This window comes from Streptopelia decaocto, assembly GCF_964273445.1.
Source record: "Streptopelia decaocto genome assembly, chromosome: 20".
Lineage (NCBI taxonomy): Eukaryota > Metazoa > Chordata > Aves > Columbiformes > Columbidae > Streptopelia > Streptopelia decaocto.
Genome location: NC_138675.1, coordinates 4183627 through 4202842, shown reverse-complemented (window position 1 = coordinate 4202842; position 19216 = coordinate 4183627). Strand labels below are relative to the sequence as shown.

General features: G+C 53.7%; 1 protein-coding gene across 11 annotated transcripts in view; it reads right to left on the bottom strand.

Annotated features, from left to right (window-relative positions):
- Positions 1-19216, bottom strand: part of CASZ1 (castor zinc finger 1) — a gene marked incomplete at its 3' end in the record, with an annotated part of 150419 nt that overhangs the window by 50954 nt on the left and 80249 nt on the right. The window contains exon 2 of one of the 11 annotated variants that reach the window (XM_082070009.1): positions 10481-10640. The exons of the other annotated variants lie outside the window; for them this stretch is intronic. Coding sequence (XP_081926135.1) covers positions 10481-10499 — 19 coding nt within the window. The 5' untranslated portion in view covers positions 10500-10640. The remainder of the gene's footprint in view (positions 1-10480; positions 10641-19216) is intronic. 11 annotated transcript variants of the gene reach the window in all.

Here is a 19216-nt window from a genome sequence, read left to right as displayed (position 1 = left end):
TGTCTGGCACGATGCTGGGCGCCAGTGACCCTGTCCCGTGGGACAACCCCCGCGGGGGATGGTGACAGCCTCACGGTGCCTGTGCCAGAGCAGAAGCCCACCCAGCCACACCTGTAACGCTTCCCACGGCACCACCAGCCAACAGCCGAGACAGGAATTCCCGTTACTACCACCTACAAGACCTTGTCTTCGCCTTCCAGCGGATTTTCTAAATCCCGTTGGGAAGAAAGGGCTGAAGGTCGGAGCAGTGAAGGTGGCACCGGGGCTCCCGTCTCCACCTTTGCAGCAGAAACGGAGCAGGGGGTCAGGGCTCCCGACTTTCACTCCTTGCTCTGGAAGGGAATTTGCTTTTAGTGATTTAAGCTGGGGGTTAAAAGCCAGGAGTGCTGGCTTCCAGCCTGGATTGCAATCACGGTGTAACTGTCAGCCTCCTCGGCTTTCTGTGCCTTAGTTTCCCCATGCAGAGGAGGAGGAATGAGGATGATTACGCACCCAGCCTAAGCCAGCTGTATTTACTCAGCGCTTCGAGATCTCCGTATCAGCACTCTGTCACCGTGCTGGATTGTTACTGAGTCTTCACCTCTGAGCATCCTACTGACCCCACAGATGGCCAAGGGAGATGATCCTGTGTCCTCCCCTGGACCACCCCATTGGTAATGTGAGGCTCCAGCATGGGGTGAATTTCCCCTAGATGAGTAATGGCTTTTCTAATGCACGGGCAGGCTGTCAGCTTCCCTACTCCCAGTGTTTTATGGGTTTAACTGAACGGCTCTGAACTCCCTAGTAAGAAATAAAGTTATCCCTCAGCGTCCCTTCTAAACATTTCACTCAGTGCAAACGGTGTTTAAGAAAAATGAGGACATATTTCTTCTTAAGGATGCAGTATCCCCCTTCAGAGGCCTAATTTATGCCATATATCACTGGCCAGGGAGAGAAAGGCAGCACAGACCTCACACTAGGAGTGAGCTGGCCCAAGCACAGCCCAAGCACAGCCGCTCCTGCTGCAATGGTGCAATGGGCTGCAGTTCAGAGTCCTCCAGAGTCCTCCGCAGAGTCCCCGGCTGCGGGCAGCAGAGCAGCACGGACACCTGCTAACGCCGAGCTCTGCGCCTGCCGCATCGGCCTCTCCCCCCGCACAGACCTGCACTGCCCGCCCCGGCCGGCGTGGACCCCGTCCTCACCCGCTCGGGGACCTTCTCCCCCGAACGGCTGAGCTGTGACAGCCCCCACCGCCCTGCACGGCGCCGGTGTCCTCTGCAGCGCTGCCGTCTCACCTGCCGCTGACCGGCTCCGCTGCCGCTCCACCGGCTCTTCACAGGCGTTTGGCACAGCTGGTGGGGAAAGTGCTTCGACTGTGAGCAAGGACGGGACTAATCCTTCTTCACAGCTCTTTAGTAACGCACGTCTGAACCTTTTCCTGAGCAGATCTCAAAAATGATCCTAAATGTGCTTTGATCTTGTCTACCCCCAGCCTCCTTCACTCTGAGAGCCACCAAGGCTCTGCTGCTCCCCCCAAGTGCCGAGGCAAAGCTCCTTGCTCTGCCCCTTCCCTTTGCCCCGCTCTGCACTCCCATACCCTGAACCTCCAAAGGACAAGAAATAAGCCCCGCTTTCTGCACACAACTAACACAGGGGATCTCCAGCATTAACAGAAGGAGCAGAAAAAGCAAGTAATGGGAGTCAGGAACTCTGGTTCTGCTCCCTGCTCTGCTACTGACCTGCTCATTCTCTTTGGGCAGGTAACATCATGCAGGCTCACTCTTCAGCCCTTGCCTGCTGGGTCTCTTCAGATGGTCAGCTATCTGGGCAATGATTTCTTGCCTAGCTTAGTGGGTCCAGTATCTTTTCTGCCATTTTAGGAGCTACTACAGTTCAAGTAACAGCAGAGGAAAAGCACTGATTCAGGACAGTTTGAAGCTCTAAAGTCCCTTGTGTGCTGCAGCCAACTTTCTAGTTCATCTGTCAATGCAGGATCTTTGACAGTTTCCTCCTCTTGGTCCCATGAAAAGCCGGTCTCAGAGCTCCAGCCTAACACAGTGAGCAGGGTCTCGCTGCTCCCCAGGCCAAGCAGCTGCTCCCTGGGAGCCTTCTGTCTTCAGAGTCCTTCTTTCAGATAACATAAAGCCAAGAGGATCAGCTTTTCTGATCCAGTTTCTCCTCCTTGCCTTATTTATTTATTTATTATTAATTTTTTAGTCCAGTTAAAAGGTTTACTATCCAGAAGAGCCTAAGTGGCCTCACTCAGCCTAAGTAACTCTATAAATCAAGCAGAACCGCTAACATCTACATCGCAATCCCGCCATCAATCTCCCCACAGGTTGTGAAGAAAACCAAGGGGAAAGACGCAAAAGGGAGAGTGAAGAGTAATAGCTCGTCACCATCGGGTCCCAGTGGCCCTTGGAATACTCCCTATGAAGCCAGACGTGTTGTCAGGGCAACTAAATGCAAACACGGTGCCTAACTTCACCTCTCCATGTGTGCCGGGAGGGAAGGGATCACGGAGAGCACAGAGGGCTGGGGAAGCCTGTGGAGCAGGGCTGGCCAGCCCGGACGGGGGTCAGCTCCCAAGGAACAAAGAAAAGATCGAGATGTGAGCCCCTTCGAAACACTGCACAGACCCCTTTGTGAACGCCAAAAGAGGCAGGGCAGGGGGTGCAGTGAAACACGGAGGTGGGAGGGAGGGAACCAGACTTAGCTGCAAGTAGCTGATGCCGGGGGAATAGAAAGGACCTGGGAAAGAAAACAGATCTCTTAAAGGATGCGGATTCAGAAGGGAATTGCTCAAAGTTTCATCAGTCTCTCTTGGTGACTGTCTTTAATGAGTTACTTCACAGAGAATCCAAACCCACTGTGACCCAAGTCAGCAGCTCCCTGGCTTCAGGCTGGGCTCAGAGTCATTCCTAATCAAGTGAACCACCTCCTCAAAAAGGGTCCCTCCAAACCCTGTTGGTAGTTGTTAGGCAGCTTAAGAGCGAGTGGCGATCCCTTTCAGCGCTATTAAGCTCAGACCCAACAAAGAACGTGGACTCCAAATTCACTGCAGTGGGAAGTCAGGAGCATAAATGGAGTTGGGAGCCATGAATGCTTGTTGCATCACTAAAAAACACAGGGCCAGAAAAAGTTCATTATTGTGGTCTTTCTAGTCCTGCAAAGGCAATCAGTGTGTTAGCCCGCAGGAGGTGAGACCTCAGCAAGAGCTGCATGGCAGACAGCAAACTAGAGCACCTTGGTCTCCCTGCTTGTGTTACGTCCTCCCCACAGTCCCCAGTCGCTGCCTGAGCTGAATGCCAGCAGGTAACATGCTCTGGGCTTGGCATGCAAAAGGGAACTCAGATCTCTTAAAGGTTTCCATGATCCCCAAGTGGGGCTGTGAGCCCTTTGTGAACCCCCAGAGCAGGCACCCATCGCACCCCTCGCATGCAGCGCGGGGCGTTCAGGGGCACTTCAGTCTCGGAGATACCAGACACCTGCAAACGCTGTGCGACGTGGTTAGGAGAGACGCGTGTGCATGCTGTCTGTGTGGAAGCAGCTCACGGTCTGGCCAGACGAGAGCCAAGCTCTGGTGTGAAAGCAGCGGGTCATCCCTGAGCTTGTTAACTCAGCAGTCCTGTCAGAGCGGCGTGGGACACAAACCGCAGCGCCTGAGCCGGTGGGCGCTCACCCCACACTTCCCAGCGCTCGCACCGACGCTAATTCTGTCTTGCCTTTTGCTGCTCTTTCTGCTGGTCATTAGGGTTCATCTTCTTATCCCTCTTGTCCTCATGAGCCCATCCATGTGCTAGCACTATCGCTAATTGCAAACACCCATCAGTGGGAACACACACGTGTACAAAAACGTGGCCGTGCAGGTGCACTATCACATGCAGAGACACACACGACCCAGCACGCAAACACACGCAATCGCGTGCCCGTGCGTGTGCTCGTGAAACGGTACGCACGCAGAACACACGCTAATGCACGCAAACGTCTACGGAGCTGCGACCGCACAAGTATTACAGCCGCAATGCACAGACAGACACGCAGCCTCTGCGCCCCCCCGGGGCGCACACCCGCACGCACCCAGCTCTGCTCGCCCCGCACACGCCGGGGGCGCCCGCGGATGCGCAGCCCGGCAGCAGCCGCACACGCGGCCGGCGGTGCGAGCGCAGAGCGCCCTGCGCGCACTCACACCCGCACACGCTCGCGGCACAAGCCCGCACGCCGGGAGAGGTTTATTCTGCAGCTTGGAGTGAGAGGAGAGTGGGTCCCAGCCGGACGCTGCGGAGACTCGGCAGCAGGGACAGACACACTCCCCATCCCACCAGAGCCCCTCTTTGCCCCCAGCCCATCTGCACCTCACACCTCAAGGCAAAAAGAGCATCGGTGAGTGTCGCATGGAGCCGGCGTCCCGGCGGAGTGTGTGTGCCGGGCAGGGGATCTCTCCCTCTCCCTCTCTCTCTTCCACTCGCATCTTTTCATGAACTCTATTTCTCTTTCCTTTCTGAAAACAACTGAGCTGTAAATACTGTTTAACCTTCTTCCCCCCTTTCCCCCTCCCCTCCGCACTATAAAAACACAAATATGCCATAACTCAGCTGGCTCAGCCGCCGCGCCTCCAACATGCCCTGCTCCAGGCCTCTCAGGAAGGTCATAACAAACGACTTTCCGATTCAGTGCTCCTGAAATAATTTTGTGTATTAAAACCTGAATCTGCACTTTCTGGACCGAAAGCCTCTCTTAATTATGGCAAGCGTCCTTGGGATGGACAGTGATCCTTCACCACGGCACCGCTAACCAACCGGAGAGGCAGGCGGCTCCGGGTCCCCCCGCTGCCCCCTCCCACCGCCCCCCAGCCCACGGCCCCCCCGCTCCCGCGCCCCCCCGCCTTCCCTTTGCCCAATCTGTTTTCAAAGTGTGTCTGTCCTTTATTAAATTGTTTTCTTTTCCACATTATCAGTTGCCATGGAGACCTCATCTCTCGGATTATTTGAATTTCATTATATCTATTGATTTGGGAGCATTTCATCTTTTTTATTGTTTTTCTGTCAATTTTCAAAACGAATAACCATCTAATTTGCGTCAGTGCTGATTATGTTTGTCCCTCAATAGAGGTCGGCAGCTGCGTCGGGGAAACAAATCAATGGGAAACCATCATAAACCTCCCCAGTACAATCTCCAGGATATGTGGGTGACATTCCACGCCTGCGAGAAACACTCATCATATCCAAACTTCTTTCTTTCTTTTCTTTTTTCTTCTCCCCTCTTTTTTGTTTAATTTTTATTTATTTCCCCCTCATAGGTAGCTCTGCCGGCCAGTGACGGGTCACATTTAAGATTATACTTATTTTACACACATACAAGTACAATTTTGGACGCATCGCATTTTCAGACAGGGAGGGGACAAGGGTGAGAAGAGAGGGGAGGAATTAGGAATTGGGTTTTTGGGGTAAAAAAGAAGGGAAGAAAAGGATGATGAGGGAAAGAAAAAGAGGAAAAGTGGATCAGGATTGCAAATTGCTTACTATGTTTTTTTTTTAAATAATTTATGCAATTTTAAGCATTTATGTATAAATTTTTTAATAAGCCACCCTGGAGCAAAATAGCCATTAACATCCCGACGTCCTTCTGTCCAATGGGCTCGTGTGCAGGATCAATTTCCGAGAGTACTTTCCTTTTTTTTTATGACATGATAAAATGCTTTTAAAGCAACTTACACAAATATGGAAATTTTTTTCCCCTCCTCTCCTTTTTTTTTTATAACAGCCTCCACTTATTCACCAGGGAGAGCGAGCACAGTGTGTGTGTGTGTGTGCGCTGGGGAGGGCAGTTGGCAGAAGGATAGACCCAGCCCTAACTGGAACGGACCTGCCTGTCCTTCTAACAAGGGCATAAACTTTCATTAGCGATGCACACAGTCAAAGGCAATTTAGGGAAACGCGCTGTACAGAAAAGGAAAACCTCAGCGTTTTTTATACAGCAGCTCCTTGGCTCCGTCCAGGGGGCTCTATCCTTGAGCTCAGCTTGTGCTCACCAACCAAAGTGACCCCACTGGCCACGGGGGAGGCAGGAGGGGGCCGGGGAACGGGCCGGTGCTGCTTTTGGGGCCGCGGGTGCCCGGCGGTGCCCGCACGCCCCGCGGCTGGGCCGGAGCAGCCAGGCAATGTTAACGTCTTGCTGGAACCCACCAGTCCTACAAGAGGCCCAGAGGTATCTGTTGCTCTGCCCGCTGTAGAGTTTCACCCCTCCGGCCGCCGGCCCTCCCCAAAGCTCTCATTTCGGGTTCTGCACACTGACAAGGAGCTCGCAGCCGCTCCGTGCCCCTTTGGGGCATTAGTTACAAGCTGGCTCTGCCCAGACCAGACAGATGCGTCGCTGCTGCTCCTGTTTCCACAGGGTATATAGGCTGGTTATTTTTGCAGCTGGGACATGTTCAGCCTCACACAGGAACCTGGAAAATGCCATTCCTAAAGGGACGGCTCCTGCCGCCAGCGCCGGGCACAGCTCTGCAGAGGAGGGACCGGAGCTTGCTGGGCTGGGACGATAACAGCCCAACAGGAGGGGCTCAGCGGGGTCTGAACATCACAACACAGGCTGGACATGAGACACAACTGTCTCTCCAGCCGGCAGTTCCACTGGCCCTCTGTCTTGTCGAACCTTACGCCCCCCAGCCAGATACACGTCCCCAAGCATGGGAAGTCCCCGTGCATGTTCCTATTATTTGCTTCAACATGAAACTCTGACAATTTTTTGTCACCACTCTGTATGACACACTTCCAGAGATGGCACAGCCCTATGAACTGAACCCCACTGACAGCAGGTTTGGAGGTTACTCATACCTTACACGGACCCTGCGCGCTCCCAGCCGTGCGCAGCCCCGGCGCAGGCTCGCCCCGGCCGCACACCTGCCCCATGTGCGATGGTTGTGGGTATTTCGACTAAAGCAGAGGTAACAAAGTAATAATTAAAAATAAAATAAAATCAAGGGGAAGCCAATGCTCAGCTGGAAAAACACAAAGTGCCGAGAACAGCAAACCCAATCAATAACAATCACAACCCCAGCAGCAGGCGAGCAAAGCGTGACCCGTTCTGGCCTGCTCCTGCGTGCTCACCCACTTGGGGAAATGCAGCCCCCGGAGGCCCATGATTTCACCCCCTCCACCCTACAGTCACCCTCACCAAAAAGCTTTATGGAGTGCAAGTCCCCCAGGCTCCCGTTTTGGTCAGAAATTCAGCAGAGTCACAGAGGAACAGGACTCTTGGCAATGAGCTGGCACCTAAGGAAGGTTCTTGATGCCACGGAAGGCTCTGCTTCCATCCAAGCGCTCCTCACACCCTGCATCCTCCCGCCCTCCCATGTCCCCCTCCCCACCCAGTCCCAGCGTGCTCCTCCTCTCCCCTCTCCTTTCCTGAAGTTCCCAACACCATCCCAGCTTCCTCCTCCCTGGCATCTCCTGCCAAACCCCGCGTGCCCCATCCATGCTGGCAGAGGACACGGTGCTGCCCAAGGGACCAGGGACCAGCCTCAGGAGGGGGAACCACAAAACCTGCCAGGGAAAACCCCCCCTTCTCCTGGTCTTGTGTCACTCACACACAGACTGTACAGATTTTGGGGATTTCACTGTAGGAGCAGAGAGGTCATCAGGAGTTGAAGGTTTTCAGATCATATATATCACTCTATATGGTCTTGTCTATAGTGAGTGCTAAATATAGCGACGCCAAACCTGGAGGTGACTTCAGTGCTGTGATGCAGGGACATCAGCCACTGCACAGGCACCCTCCACTACCTCAAAGCAATACAGATGTCCACAGTCAGAATCCAAAATCAAGGATGCCTGCGGATCCTCCGTCCTCCCACCGCCAAGAGCATGAGCCAGGTTGTCTCTCTCCCCCTTTCCCTCTCTCAGGTGTCCATAATGGTTCCTCCTTTTGAGTGGTGACCAGTCAAAATAAGGCAGAATTTTCTAGCTTGAAGGTCCATTTTCCCATGGGATGTGGACCCTCTTATCTATGGCGTGCCAGCATCTGTTTCAGCATAGCTACTGAAAAACTTAAACTGTGGAAGAAGCTCTCAATAGAAGGGGAAAGTCTCTTGTGTGGGTCAGAATAATTAGACTGAGCTCAAATTGGCTTTAGGCATCTGCTGCTGCCTCTCAGCAAAATCAAGCCATGCTGCTTCCATCAGCATCTCTCCGCTGTTAGCCCTTCCCCGCAGAACAGAGGGACCACATACTGCCTCGTGGAGGGCGTCTCTGGGAACAAGACTTGCTTCTACAGAAGCCATAAAGCTTCCTCATCCCGCTATCATTAAAGCCAAGAGAAAAGAGGCCAGACAGAGAGATTGAGATGAGCCATTTCCCCAACAAACTTGCTTCCCTTTTTCATTCGCTCCTTTCTTTTTTTTCCCCCCTTTAACTGTCATTAAAATAACAAGTTTCTGTTACAGTCTAAACATTCCCACATTGTATAAAGGGTTATGTTACACTAGAGTCACTGCCGGGCCCAGTGTTTGCACAGAAACCTCACTGCAGGTCCCCCCTCCTGACGAAGTGACTTATTAAAGTTTAAACAGTAATTAACAGAACAATAAAAATAAAGGGATGTTTGGGGAGTCGTAGTGCACACAGGGTTTTTGGCAGTGCCAGCACTTTTCAGTGCCCTGTGCTGGCAGAAAAAAAAAACAGCTGCAAAACCGGTGAGAGAGCTGGTGCGTTGGAAGGGAGGAAGGGGCGCGGGGGCCGGGGGGCGATCCCGGCTCCATCCCGGCTCCAGCGCGGGGCGCGGGGAGCAGCAGAGCGGGACACACGGCGTGGGCACGGGGGACCGGGAGAAGGATGCCGAGGGGCCACTCGGCAGGAGGCTGAGCTGGATTCGGTGCTGACGACCAGCTCAGTCTGTGTATGTGCCAGGCAGCGCCAAGAGCCTCCACTGTTCTCTGATTCTGCTGACACAGCCTGGACGAGCCCCCAAACTCTGAGCTTGGGGAATTGTGTTTCTCCTTTACTTTAAAAGAAAGTGGCAGAGAGAAAACAGCAACCACAGAGTAAACCCCTGAGAGAATCTTGCAACAGGGAGAGCTTTTACCAGAGACCCCAAGAGCAGCCGCCTTGCTTGGGAGCTCTAAAGCCAGTCAGGAGAAAACACCTTGTAGGGACGGATCCTGCCCTGGCCCTGGGCAGGTGCGGGGAGCTCTGAGCTGCAGATCCAACAGGGTGCTGGTAATTTTGGGCTCATTCCCTCCTGAAATGAAGTCAGAGCCAGAATAACAGGGCCAAACGCTAGAGCCTAACTCGCTATGAGGGACACAACCCCATGTCTGCCACCAGAGCAGAACTTTTCCAACCCATGTGAAATGGGCTCCAGGGCTCCCTTTGCAGGAGCCAAACTGCTTTTCCTCTGTTTTGTTCCCACCCCAGTTGCCTGCCTTGCCCAGGATGAGCTCTTAGAGCATGTGGGTAGAGTTTAAGCTTAGGTTGTCAGCCCTCCCTGTTACCCAACATGCAGCAATGCAGAAAGATCTCATTTCAAGATATTTTTGGTGCCTATTGTAACTATTCTCAAATGTTTGCCTCAGTAGCTCACAGTGCTAGTTGGCTCTAGCCCTGACGTGTGACTCAGTACACACAGCATTGTGCAGTCCCATGTTTGCTAAATCTCTTCCAGTACAACTGCTCAGTTTGCAAATAAAAAGACAGCTCCGTAAGGGAGTATCTCCCGTGCAGAGTGAACTTGGGGAGTGCTTCCTTGAGCCCTGTCCCACAAAGTCTGGTACTTTGCACTCCGGGCCGGCCGGGGGGTAGCGTGGCTCCCACCGGGCTGTGGAGCTGCCCCACCGCTGCGAGGACACACGTGGAGACCATCCAGCACCAGTTCCCCCCAGTCTGCCCACAGCTGGGGTGCAGGACGGGGAAATTCTCCCAGATTCCGCTGCTGACAGAGCCTGCGGCAGCTCTGTGAGCAACCATGGGAGATGCCCTCAGAAGTCCCAGTATCCCACCAGTAAGCCATCCGAGTGAGGACACGCGTGTGTGCCTGCTCACATCTCCAGGAGCTAACCTGCCGTGCACCGGTCCTGCAAACTCATCCTGCAAAGAAAACGTACTGCAAATGCCACAGGCTTGGCTTTAGAGCAGTCCATAAAGCTGAGTCCTTCTCTTCAGTTCCCTGCTAGTAAAGACTCTTGTCTTTTGCTTTCTCAGTGGTGAACTAACCAGCTTGTTTCTGCAGCTGCTACACTGGCAGTGCAAGGCAAAGACATATTTCAAGCTCCTCAAAGTCAACAGGTCTCATTCTACCTCCAGCAGCTCAGTGGTATCCAGCTCAACACTCATCACTCACTGACAAATATGCACCAACACAAAAAAAGCCACAAATACTGATGAGGGATCAGGGTCTGCAGACTCATTTGTGGTGAGACTGGCAGTGCTTGAGAGGGGAGATGTGTTGAACAGGTACAAGTAGGTGGAAAAAGAACAAGAGAAGGTGCCCCCAGGCCAGCACTCACGTGCATTTTCCTCGGCCATGTCTGAGGAGACTTGGAGTCAGAACAGAGCACAGCTTTGCACGGGGGTCTCAAACACTCTCACAATGCAGAAAGTCTGTCCTGGGCACTTCCTTGTCCAACACGCCGTTCAGGATGCCTCTACAGCAATGCCAGTCACTGCCTGTAGGGAATGTTACGTTAGAAAATTATCTAATGCACTTTTAATCATCTGGTTTTGCAATCTACAGAAGGAAATACGAGCAGCCAGCACAGTATGACCCTTCTTCCAGACACCACTGACTTTAGATACTATTATCAGTGGTAGCCTGGTCCATGTCCCAGAACTGAAGCTCTCTTTCAGTTAACAGGCCATGAAATTATTTAGACTACTCTTGATATTACATTCTGTTATATTTGTAATTAACACAGAAGACCAGCAGTGCCACATCCTGCAACCCCCTTATTTTGACAAATACAGAGAACGTGCGCTTAGAAGCTCTTAGACTCCACCTAGCTCAGCTTCTGCTGGGTTTCTGGGAGGCCAGTGCTTCCCGGCAGACCTGTCCCAGAAGGAGAGCGTTTGATATTGTCAGAGATTTTAATCCACATATATTTGAAATATGATATGGGAACCAGCACTCTAGAAATCGGGTCTTACCTCCTTTTTTTGGAGAGGACTTTTAAACAAAAGAAAAAAATCTGCCAGCACACTAAGCTTTTGGCACTATCTTCAATCAGGGAAGCCTAATTATACCCATTATACTGATGAGGAAGCACTGGCACAAAGCTATGCATTCTCATGGCTACAGATACAAAGTGAATCAGTGGCAAAGCTGGAAATAAACCCGGGAATGACGGTGATGAGCTCATCACCCACCTCAGCACAGCCACCCGCGGCTGGTCATGGATTAGACCATGTCCTACCCATGTCCAGCAGGTTACAGAGCTGGCGAGGTGCCCTCTGCACATCTACTCGACAAGGTAAAAGTTTCGGTCCTGGTGCCGAGATGGCTTGGGGTGCTCTGGGATGCTCAGGACTGGTCGCATAAGCTGTCCCATCAAGACCAGTCACTCAGCTGACTGCACTGGACACAGACTGGGCGGGCTGCAGCCACCCGACAACTACGTCTGAGCCGCCAAGACACCCCGCAACAGACCATGGCGGGGACGAATCATCCGCTCCTCCTTCTGAAGCTGTTTAATCAACTCCCTGCATGTGGATCCCTGCAAGGCCCAGCCTGATCTGTCTACGTATTAATGATCCCCCAGCACGTAAAGCCCAGAGATGTTCCTTGGCACCAGGGGCCAGCCCTGCCCCGCGCTCTCCCTGCCAGGTGCTGGGCGCTCGGGTCTAGGAAAGGCTGCAGAACCCCTCGGGACTGGGAGTCATTACACAAACAATACAACAGGATCACGGGCTGTAATTGTAAAAGTGCCTGAGGTCTTGGCACTGAGGTCTGCCTCAGCCAAGGCCTCTAAATGGAGACCCAAACAAAACAAACAAAAGCCCCAACTCTGTCAGCACTTAATGAACAATAATAAATAATAAATACTAACCCTAAGAGCCAACCTAGCAAGACAGATGTGAGGCACCAGGGCAGCTTGGAGGAAACGCTGACCCTACAGCAGTTGCACTCCCTCCCCAGTTTAGCTCAGGGCACCGGCGGGCTTGGGTCCAGAGGGGGGAACCCAGATCTCTGTCAAGAGTCTGCACCCCCACTATGATGTACGGCAGCTGCAGCCCCTGTACACCCTGCATCAGGACCTTCACCTGCTAAGCGAGCACACACATATCCCAAATCATCTTATTGCAGGATCTTTAAGTGCAAAAGGCAAAAAGAAGCAGACGGAGCTGAGCAAGGGATCCAGATAGGTCTGAGTCCAGAGGAGTCTCTCCCCAGCCTTGACTCGCTCCCTCCCCTGTGCCGAGCAAGGTGAGCGGCCGGCAGGACGCTGCGAGAGGCTTGGCAGGGCCACGGGCTGAAACAAAGGGCCTAATTTAAGTATTTTTATAACTCGGTACTTGTGACAGTGGGTTTAGCAGTTGCCAGCCATCTGGAATAAAGAATTACAGCCACTTCCCCTAATCCTATATTGCCTAAACCCTAAAGCTGGTTATGGTGCAAGGATGAGGCAGCAGGTTGGGAGGAGGCAGCGATGGGAAGGTGGGGGTGGAGAAGGGACCGCAGGAAAATTCTCAAACTTATTTATGTTTCCTGCAAGGTGCTGGGTGGTCCCGGCTGTGTCAGAAGTATTTCTGCTAGGAATCGAGAGAAGACAGGAGGAAGAAAAAGGAGGGAGAAGGGAGACGAGGAGTCCTCCGTGAGCACGCTGTCGCATACAGCACACACACACGCACACAGAGGCTTACTGGTCCGCGCAGGGCTGTCAGGTAAATTAGATCTGAAAGCTGACAATTTCTGACCATATTTCCTTGATTATTTCAAACAAATGCACACCAGCCGCTGTAAGGAGATTAAAGTGACATAAACGTCCCGAGTGGGAGGAGGGAGGGCAGAGAATTCAGGTCACCCCCATCCGTCCCCCATTTGACAGCCGCTATATCGCTATCCAATCCAATAAAAAAATCCCCCCCTTTTGCTTTAATTAATTTTACAGCTAGCTTGCTTAATTACTTTCAATCAAAATCCTCCTGCCATCGCAAAATTAGAGATGGTTGAGCTCCATTAGCCTAAATTCTTCATTTCCATATAGAAAGAGGCTCCCTCGGCAAAGCCAACAGGGCTCCCTCCTATTCGGGCTGCGGTCGGACAGACGCCCGTCCCTCTGTCTATCTCCAGTTCCCTGGGAGAAGAGGGGGGAGAAGGATCCAGGCTCATTCCCACCCTCCCCTTGCACAAAGCATCTCCTGGAGAGCCCTGACACGAGAGGCCTCTCTGCTCACCGCAAAGCCGGCGAGAAGGACAGGCTGCCCTCACGGCCTTCCTGCGGCTGCGCTGGAACCAGCACCGCCAGGGCCGCAGGAGGAACTGGGAGGGCAGCCGGGCTCCGCTCTGCTGCCGCCAGCGCTGGGGTGGCACCTGGAAGGGACATTTCTCCTCCTAGGGCTGCACCAGGTGCTGCCACTGTCATCCCACACAGGCGCGCGGGCATCGCCAACTCGAGCTGGTCTCTGGAAAGGACATGGAGGGGACACAGGGGCAGATCATTTTACATCTGCCCGCTGTGGGGTTTGGTACCTTCCTTCTGAGCATCTGGCACTGGCCGCTGTCAGAAACATGACACTGCGGCCCATGGAGCTGCGACATTCCTGTAGCTCCTGTAGGCATCATTAGCACCTCTCTCCTGGGAACACAAATCGTGAGCTGTCCCATTTGGGGCTGATCTGAGAGCAGCCCCAACTGGTCTCATGTCCATGAAACCTCCTCAGAAGTGCAGGGGGTGACAGCAATCAAGCCACACAGAGCTGGAAAGGAGACAAGAACCGCAAGTGAGTGGAGAGGACGGATCCAAGAGGAAACCCTGGAAGGAGCTGGACACAGTGGGAGCAGAGGAGAACCAGCTCCTCTCAAAGGACTGCAGGAACTGACACCAATTACCCAGACTGCCCCAGCGGATCACAATGCTGCATCCCTTCCTCCCAGTTTCTCCAGTTTCCTATGCTCTCCTCCTTGCCCATCTTCCCATGCTACTCGCAGAGCAATGGTCTTAATGGGATTTTACAGATGCTCAGTGCTTCATGTAGGTCCTGAGCCCTGGGAAACGACTCAGCCACGTAACCTGGTCCCTGCTCCCTCCTCCCACCCGGGCCACACGCCAACCTGGAGCTGCAGGAAGGTCTCACCAGCACCCCGGTCTCCGCATCTTCCCACCCTTTGGAAAGCTCAAGGGATTCATAAGAAGACCAACTCCCCACCCGACTCCAGGGACGACAGGTCAAACCCTTGCTTCTTTAGAGCAACACGAAGAAGAGACAAACACAGACCTATTTTGTTTATAAGCTTAAAACTGAATCCAATGGCGCATCTACCTGGGGATTTTAGATTAAATGGTTTAAGAAACTCAAATAAGCTTTTTAATCCGGTCAAATAAAAAGAGCCCCAAAGAAGCAAAGAATTCACCCTGCCGAGCCTGTGAAGACAGCCAGGCAAGAATGGCTTTCTTCTTCTCTGCAACTCCTCCCCACCCTGGCATGGGACATGATGTATTTGCCAAAATCTGGAAGCTTAGGATACACCCTGTTCAGGACTCGTGCAGACTTCACTTTCCCATGGACGACCCACTTCTATCATGCTGTAAAGTACTTTCTTCACCCTTTCCGTGCTCTTACGCTGTTCACCTGGGCTCTTCCCCCAAATAGGGGTGTGAGCACGGTGCCAGCCCTGGCTACATGACCAGCACCAGCCAAAGCAACCCAACAGAAGGCACCAAAATCCCTAATGAACACATACGTTTATGCACCGTCTTTCACACAAACTACCTCCCTGAATGCTTCACAAGAGACAGGCGGGAAGAAGAGGGGCAAGGTGCAGAAGCCAGACCGGCAGGGTCTGCCAAGGGAAGGTCCTGCAAGGACCCAGCGAAGGTCTGATGGATGGAGAGTTTGGTGAACATCTGGAGCTGGATCCTGACAAAGAGCAGGAAGGAAAGGAGCTCTCTTTGCTGGTTGACAACTTATCCAGGACTTCCAGCCTCCTACCTCCTCCCAGTATCACATCTCACCAACTTCCCAACAGAAACTCTCCCCTGTCCCCCCTCGCTGCTGTTCAGCTCTGGAAACGCTCAGAACCAGCCTTCCCCTGCACATGCTCTGCAATAAAATTCCCGACTTGTGTCTCGCCTGCTCCAACGCCCAGAGCAGCTGGGACAATAGAACAGAGAGGCCCTAAATCCACCAGACTCACCCTAAATAGCAATGGCCCATAATTTCGCCTGACATTCAGGAGCTTGTTATTCTTTCCCCTCGTCGCCTGGCTGGAGCTGTTCAGACCCATCAGTGTTATTCTATGCATTAAACAGGGAGAAAAAACAACTCAACAACAACTCAGAGAGTTTTCCAGCCTGCCCAGCGAGGGCTGAAGGGGCAGCAGCCCTGGCTGTGCAAGAACAGGAGGAACCAATGTCTCAAACCTGTCCCCATCCCCTCTGCAGGGGGACGTGTGGGTCCTGCTGAGAACCCCAGAAACACACCCTTACCCTCTTCTCTGCTTCCATCCCTAGCAAGTGAGCTGCAATCTCTCCCAGCCCCCCAGCCGGTGCCCAGAGAGCTGCTGCACACTCCTCCCGCCGCCTGGCAGCGGGGGCTTCAACCACAACACTTTGGGTTTGTTGCTTTTTTCTTAATTTCTTTCTTTCTTTCTTTTTTCCAGGCTGGCTCCAGCTGATTAAGGACCTGCAACAGGATGTAGGGATTACAGCAAAACCTGGCTCCAGATCAGCTGGGGCACAGAGCCAAAGGAGAGAGCGAGGGTTGCCCCCAGCCTGGCTGCCAAACCGGCACTCGTCCTGTTGGGAGGCTGCGAGGGCTGGAGCGAGAGCTGGAACAAGGCCCCTGCCCTCGCTGGCTCTGCCGGGGAATGGCCTGAAGCCCACGCTGACGGTTGTGAGGACGAGGGATCTGTGGCTTACGGCGCTTGCTGGACAGAGGAAAATCCCTTATGGCCTTGCTCTTCGTACCTTCACCCCAGGCAAAACAGAGGTGAGAGGGGCAGGCGCATCCCCACCTCCCGTCCCGAGCAGCAGGAGCAGCCCTGCGACTCCCCCATCCAGGCTCTGCACCATGTGGAGCTTCCAGCGGGTATCCTGGAGTAACACATGGCAAAATTCTCAGTGCTGAGTTTTTAATCCAGGAAGAAGTGATCAGGGAAGGCAATAATCTCAGTTGGCACACAGAGCACAGCAGGGTCTTGCTTCTGGGGAGGCACCAAGAGCAGAATTAGCTTCAAGGAGACTCTAGGGCTTTTTTTTTTCTTCTGTTAACACTGATCCCTGCCTGGACCAGCAGCAGCCCCCAGCATCTTTCTAAAGTGCCTGTCACTGCAATATCCAACTGCTGTCATCCCCTAGGGGACATTCCCCCATGCTTGGGTTTTCCAAGTTCCTCTTGGACTGGAGCAGGAGGGACAGCAGCAGCACGAGCAGCCCTCCTGCTCCGACCCGAAGCTGTTAGCCTCGAGCCCTGTTTTAATCAGGTCTGGCAGAGCTGCTGCCTGTCCCCAGCCTGCCACCTCGGAGGGATAATTTGCCAGCGTTCTCGGAGAGCTCTGTGGAAGCGCTTTGCAGAGCCTGAGTATGTCTCTCCTTCATGGCCAAATCCTGCGAGCTTCACCCTGGCACGTCTCCCTCTCCTAGTGACCCCCAGGCTCTGTCTGCGCAAAGGAGATCATGACGATGCCAGGATCTGGTCCTCTTTTCCAAGCGCTCCCTGGCAAGCCCTGGCAGTCAGAGGGGGAAGCTGCTCCGAGCAGCAGGAGGGGGTGGAAATCTGTCTGGCAGCAGCAGCACAGAGACTTCTTAGTGCTGCCCACCAGACCCATCGTAGCAGAGAAACTCTGGAGTCAGCTCCTGCCGGCCCGGGGCTGCGGGGGGAAGGCAGGAGTTGATATTGCAGGCGGAGGCCACTGGGATACCATTGAAAGCTGCTAAATATGACCAGGTTAGCACTTTAGTCTTTAATGGCAGGTCACCATTAATAAACCCAGGGCCCCAGGGTGCAGTACAGAGCCTCCTTCCCCCCCTCCCCGAAATACTCATTTCATTAACTTCACTGTGCGCGGCGCTCAGCACCTGTCAGGGGTTGGGCAGCCAGGAGGGCAGGCGAGGGTTAAGGACGTTGTACGGCAGAGCCAACCATGATCCCTCTCCTCCCCGCTGCCCCCCAGCCCATCACTTTTGGACCCCCACAGAAGGGGCAGCTCACGAGTGGGGGTGAAGCACCGTCCAGGCCCACGGCCACGGGGCTGAACAAAGGGACAGCCAGAAACGCAGCCCCTAACCCTGGCTCCAGCACTCACTCCCTCTCTGGCCTTCAGGACGTCACTTCACGTCACCGTGCTGTGCTTTCCTCATCTGCGGAAAGATGACAGCAGCACCAATGGCCAAGAAGGGCAGAGGGGAGTTACTCTGGATCCAGGCAGGGAAGAAGCTCCTGTTAAATAAAACAACTGTGCAAACGATAAAGGCCAAATCCTGCTCTCAGGGATGCTGGAATGACCCATGGGACTTCCCCAGTATACAAAAGGGTGCGCAGCGGCTGCAGATGGAGGACAGGGAAGGACAAGGTGAGAGGAACGAGGAAGGGCAGGGCTTTGCTCCACCTGCTTTCACTGTGATGCTGGCTGGTTCCTGGAGGGACGGTGGGAGGGGCGGAGGGACAAACGGACGTCCCAGCTGCCAAAAATCCCATACCAAGTCTCTATCGATCTGCCCTACTTGGCAACTCAAGCTGCAGCCACCGTCTGTGGTGCTGGATCAATAAGACCTGGGCGGACAGGGAGGGAGAGGCGCTTTTATGGGAAGGCGGGGTCTTTAGGGGGAAGTATTTTGATTTTTAGAGCGCCTGCAGAGTCAAGGAAGAGAAAATACTGGGACTGAAGCTGCAGTTTAGTTTGGACTCATTTCAAATACCTGCTGAGCCCTTTACACTGGGGCCCCGTGATGTCCTGCACGTGGAGCTGCCCTGGCTCTGTCCTCGCTGTCCACCCACCAGAGCCTCTCGCCCACCCGGGATGCTCTCAGCTGTGCAGCTCAAACAGCCTCTGAAGATGCCTCAAGTCCAATGGCTTTTGCAGTGTGACTGTCACCAGGGCCAGACAGCCGGGGAAGGTTCAGACCCTGGTGCTGATAGCCAGGCTGATTCGGCAGAGAAGACAGGCTCTGACGGGCCAGCCCACGCAATTTCCATCCGGCCGAGTGGAAAGCATCACGTATTGCCCCTGGCCTCTCCACAAAGGGGACCACAGCCTGATAAGATGCAGTGAGCCAGGCAAGTCATGCACTGGGGAGCAGATGACCACCACCGAATCCTCCTGTCTTTGTGTGCCTGGAGAACACTTGCTGATGTTCAGGCCATGCAGCCGGGCCACCACTACCGAGCCCTGGAGACCAGACGACCTGCTGATATGGAGGAGAGTTCTGTGTCCGAATGCTCTGGTCACCCTGGCATTTTGCTAATTTTTTGGTCGGGCCAGCTCCAGCAGCCCGAGTGCCCCGTTCCTAAAGCCAAGAGCCGGCGGGAGCCCATCAGCTCCAATTAGAGCTGGCTGCAAGGGGGACGGTGCATTGGGTGTCACCTCCAAATGCCCTTTGGATAGATATGGAGAGAGGCGGGGGGGGAGAATCTGCAGTTGTTCCAACGCTTCTTGCTCAGCAGAACAACTGTTGCAGTCCTTTTAGCACAAACCCAGCAACTGTTCCCAAAAGCACAACCTCCTCAGCTCCTGTCCTTAAAAAAAACCCAACAACCGATCTCCAAAACGCCGGCTTCTGAGTCAGGGCAAAAATGTTATTAACAAAAACATCACTCAGGGGTGGGACACCTGCTCCCTGACAAGCAACTGGCCTGGCTGCCCATGGTTAGCGTATTACATCAGGCCCCAAAAAGAGAAAGGAAAGGGAGGGAGAAGGGGAGAGAGTGGAAAAGAACAGACAGAGGGAGGATGACAGCAGAAGGGAGCAACAGAGACAAAGAAGAGCAAGACAGGGGAAGCACGGAAAGAAAAGAGCAAGTGCGAGCGCATGTGAGAGACGGCGCAGGAGCGAGCGAGAGCAGAGGAGTGTGCGGAAAGTGGCGGGTGT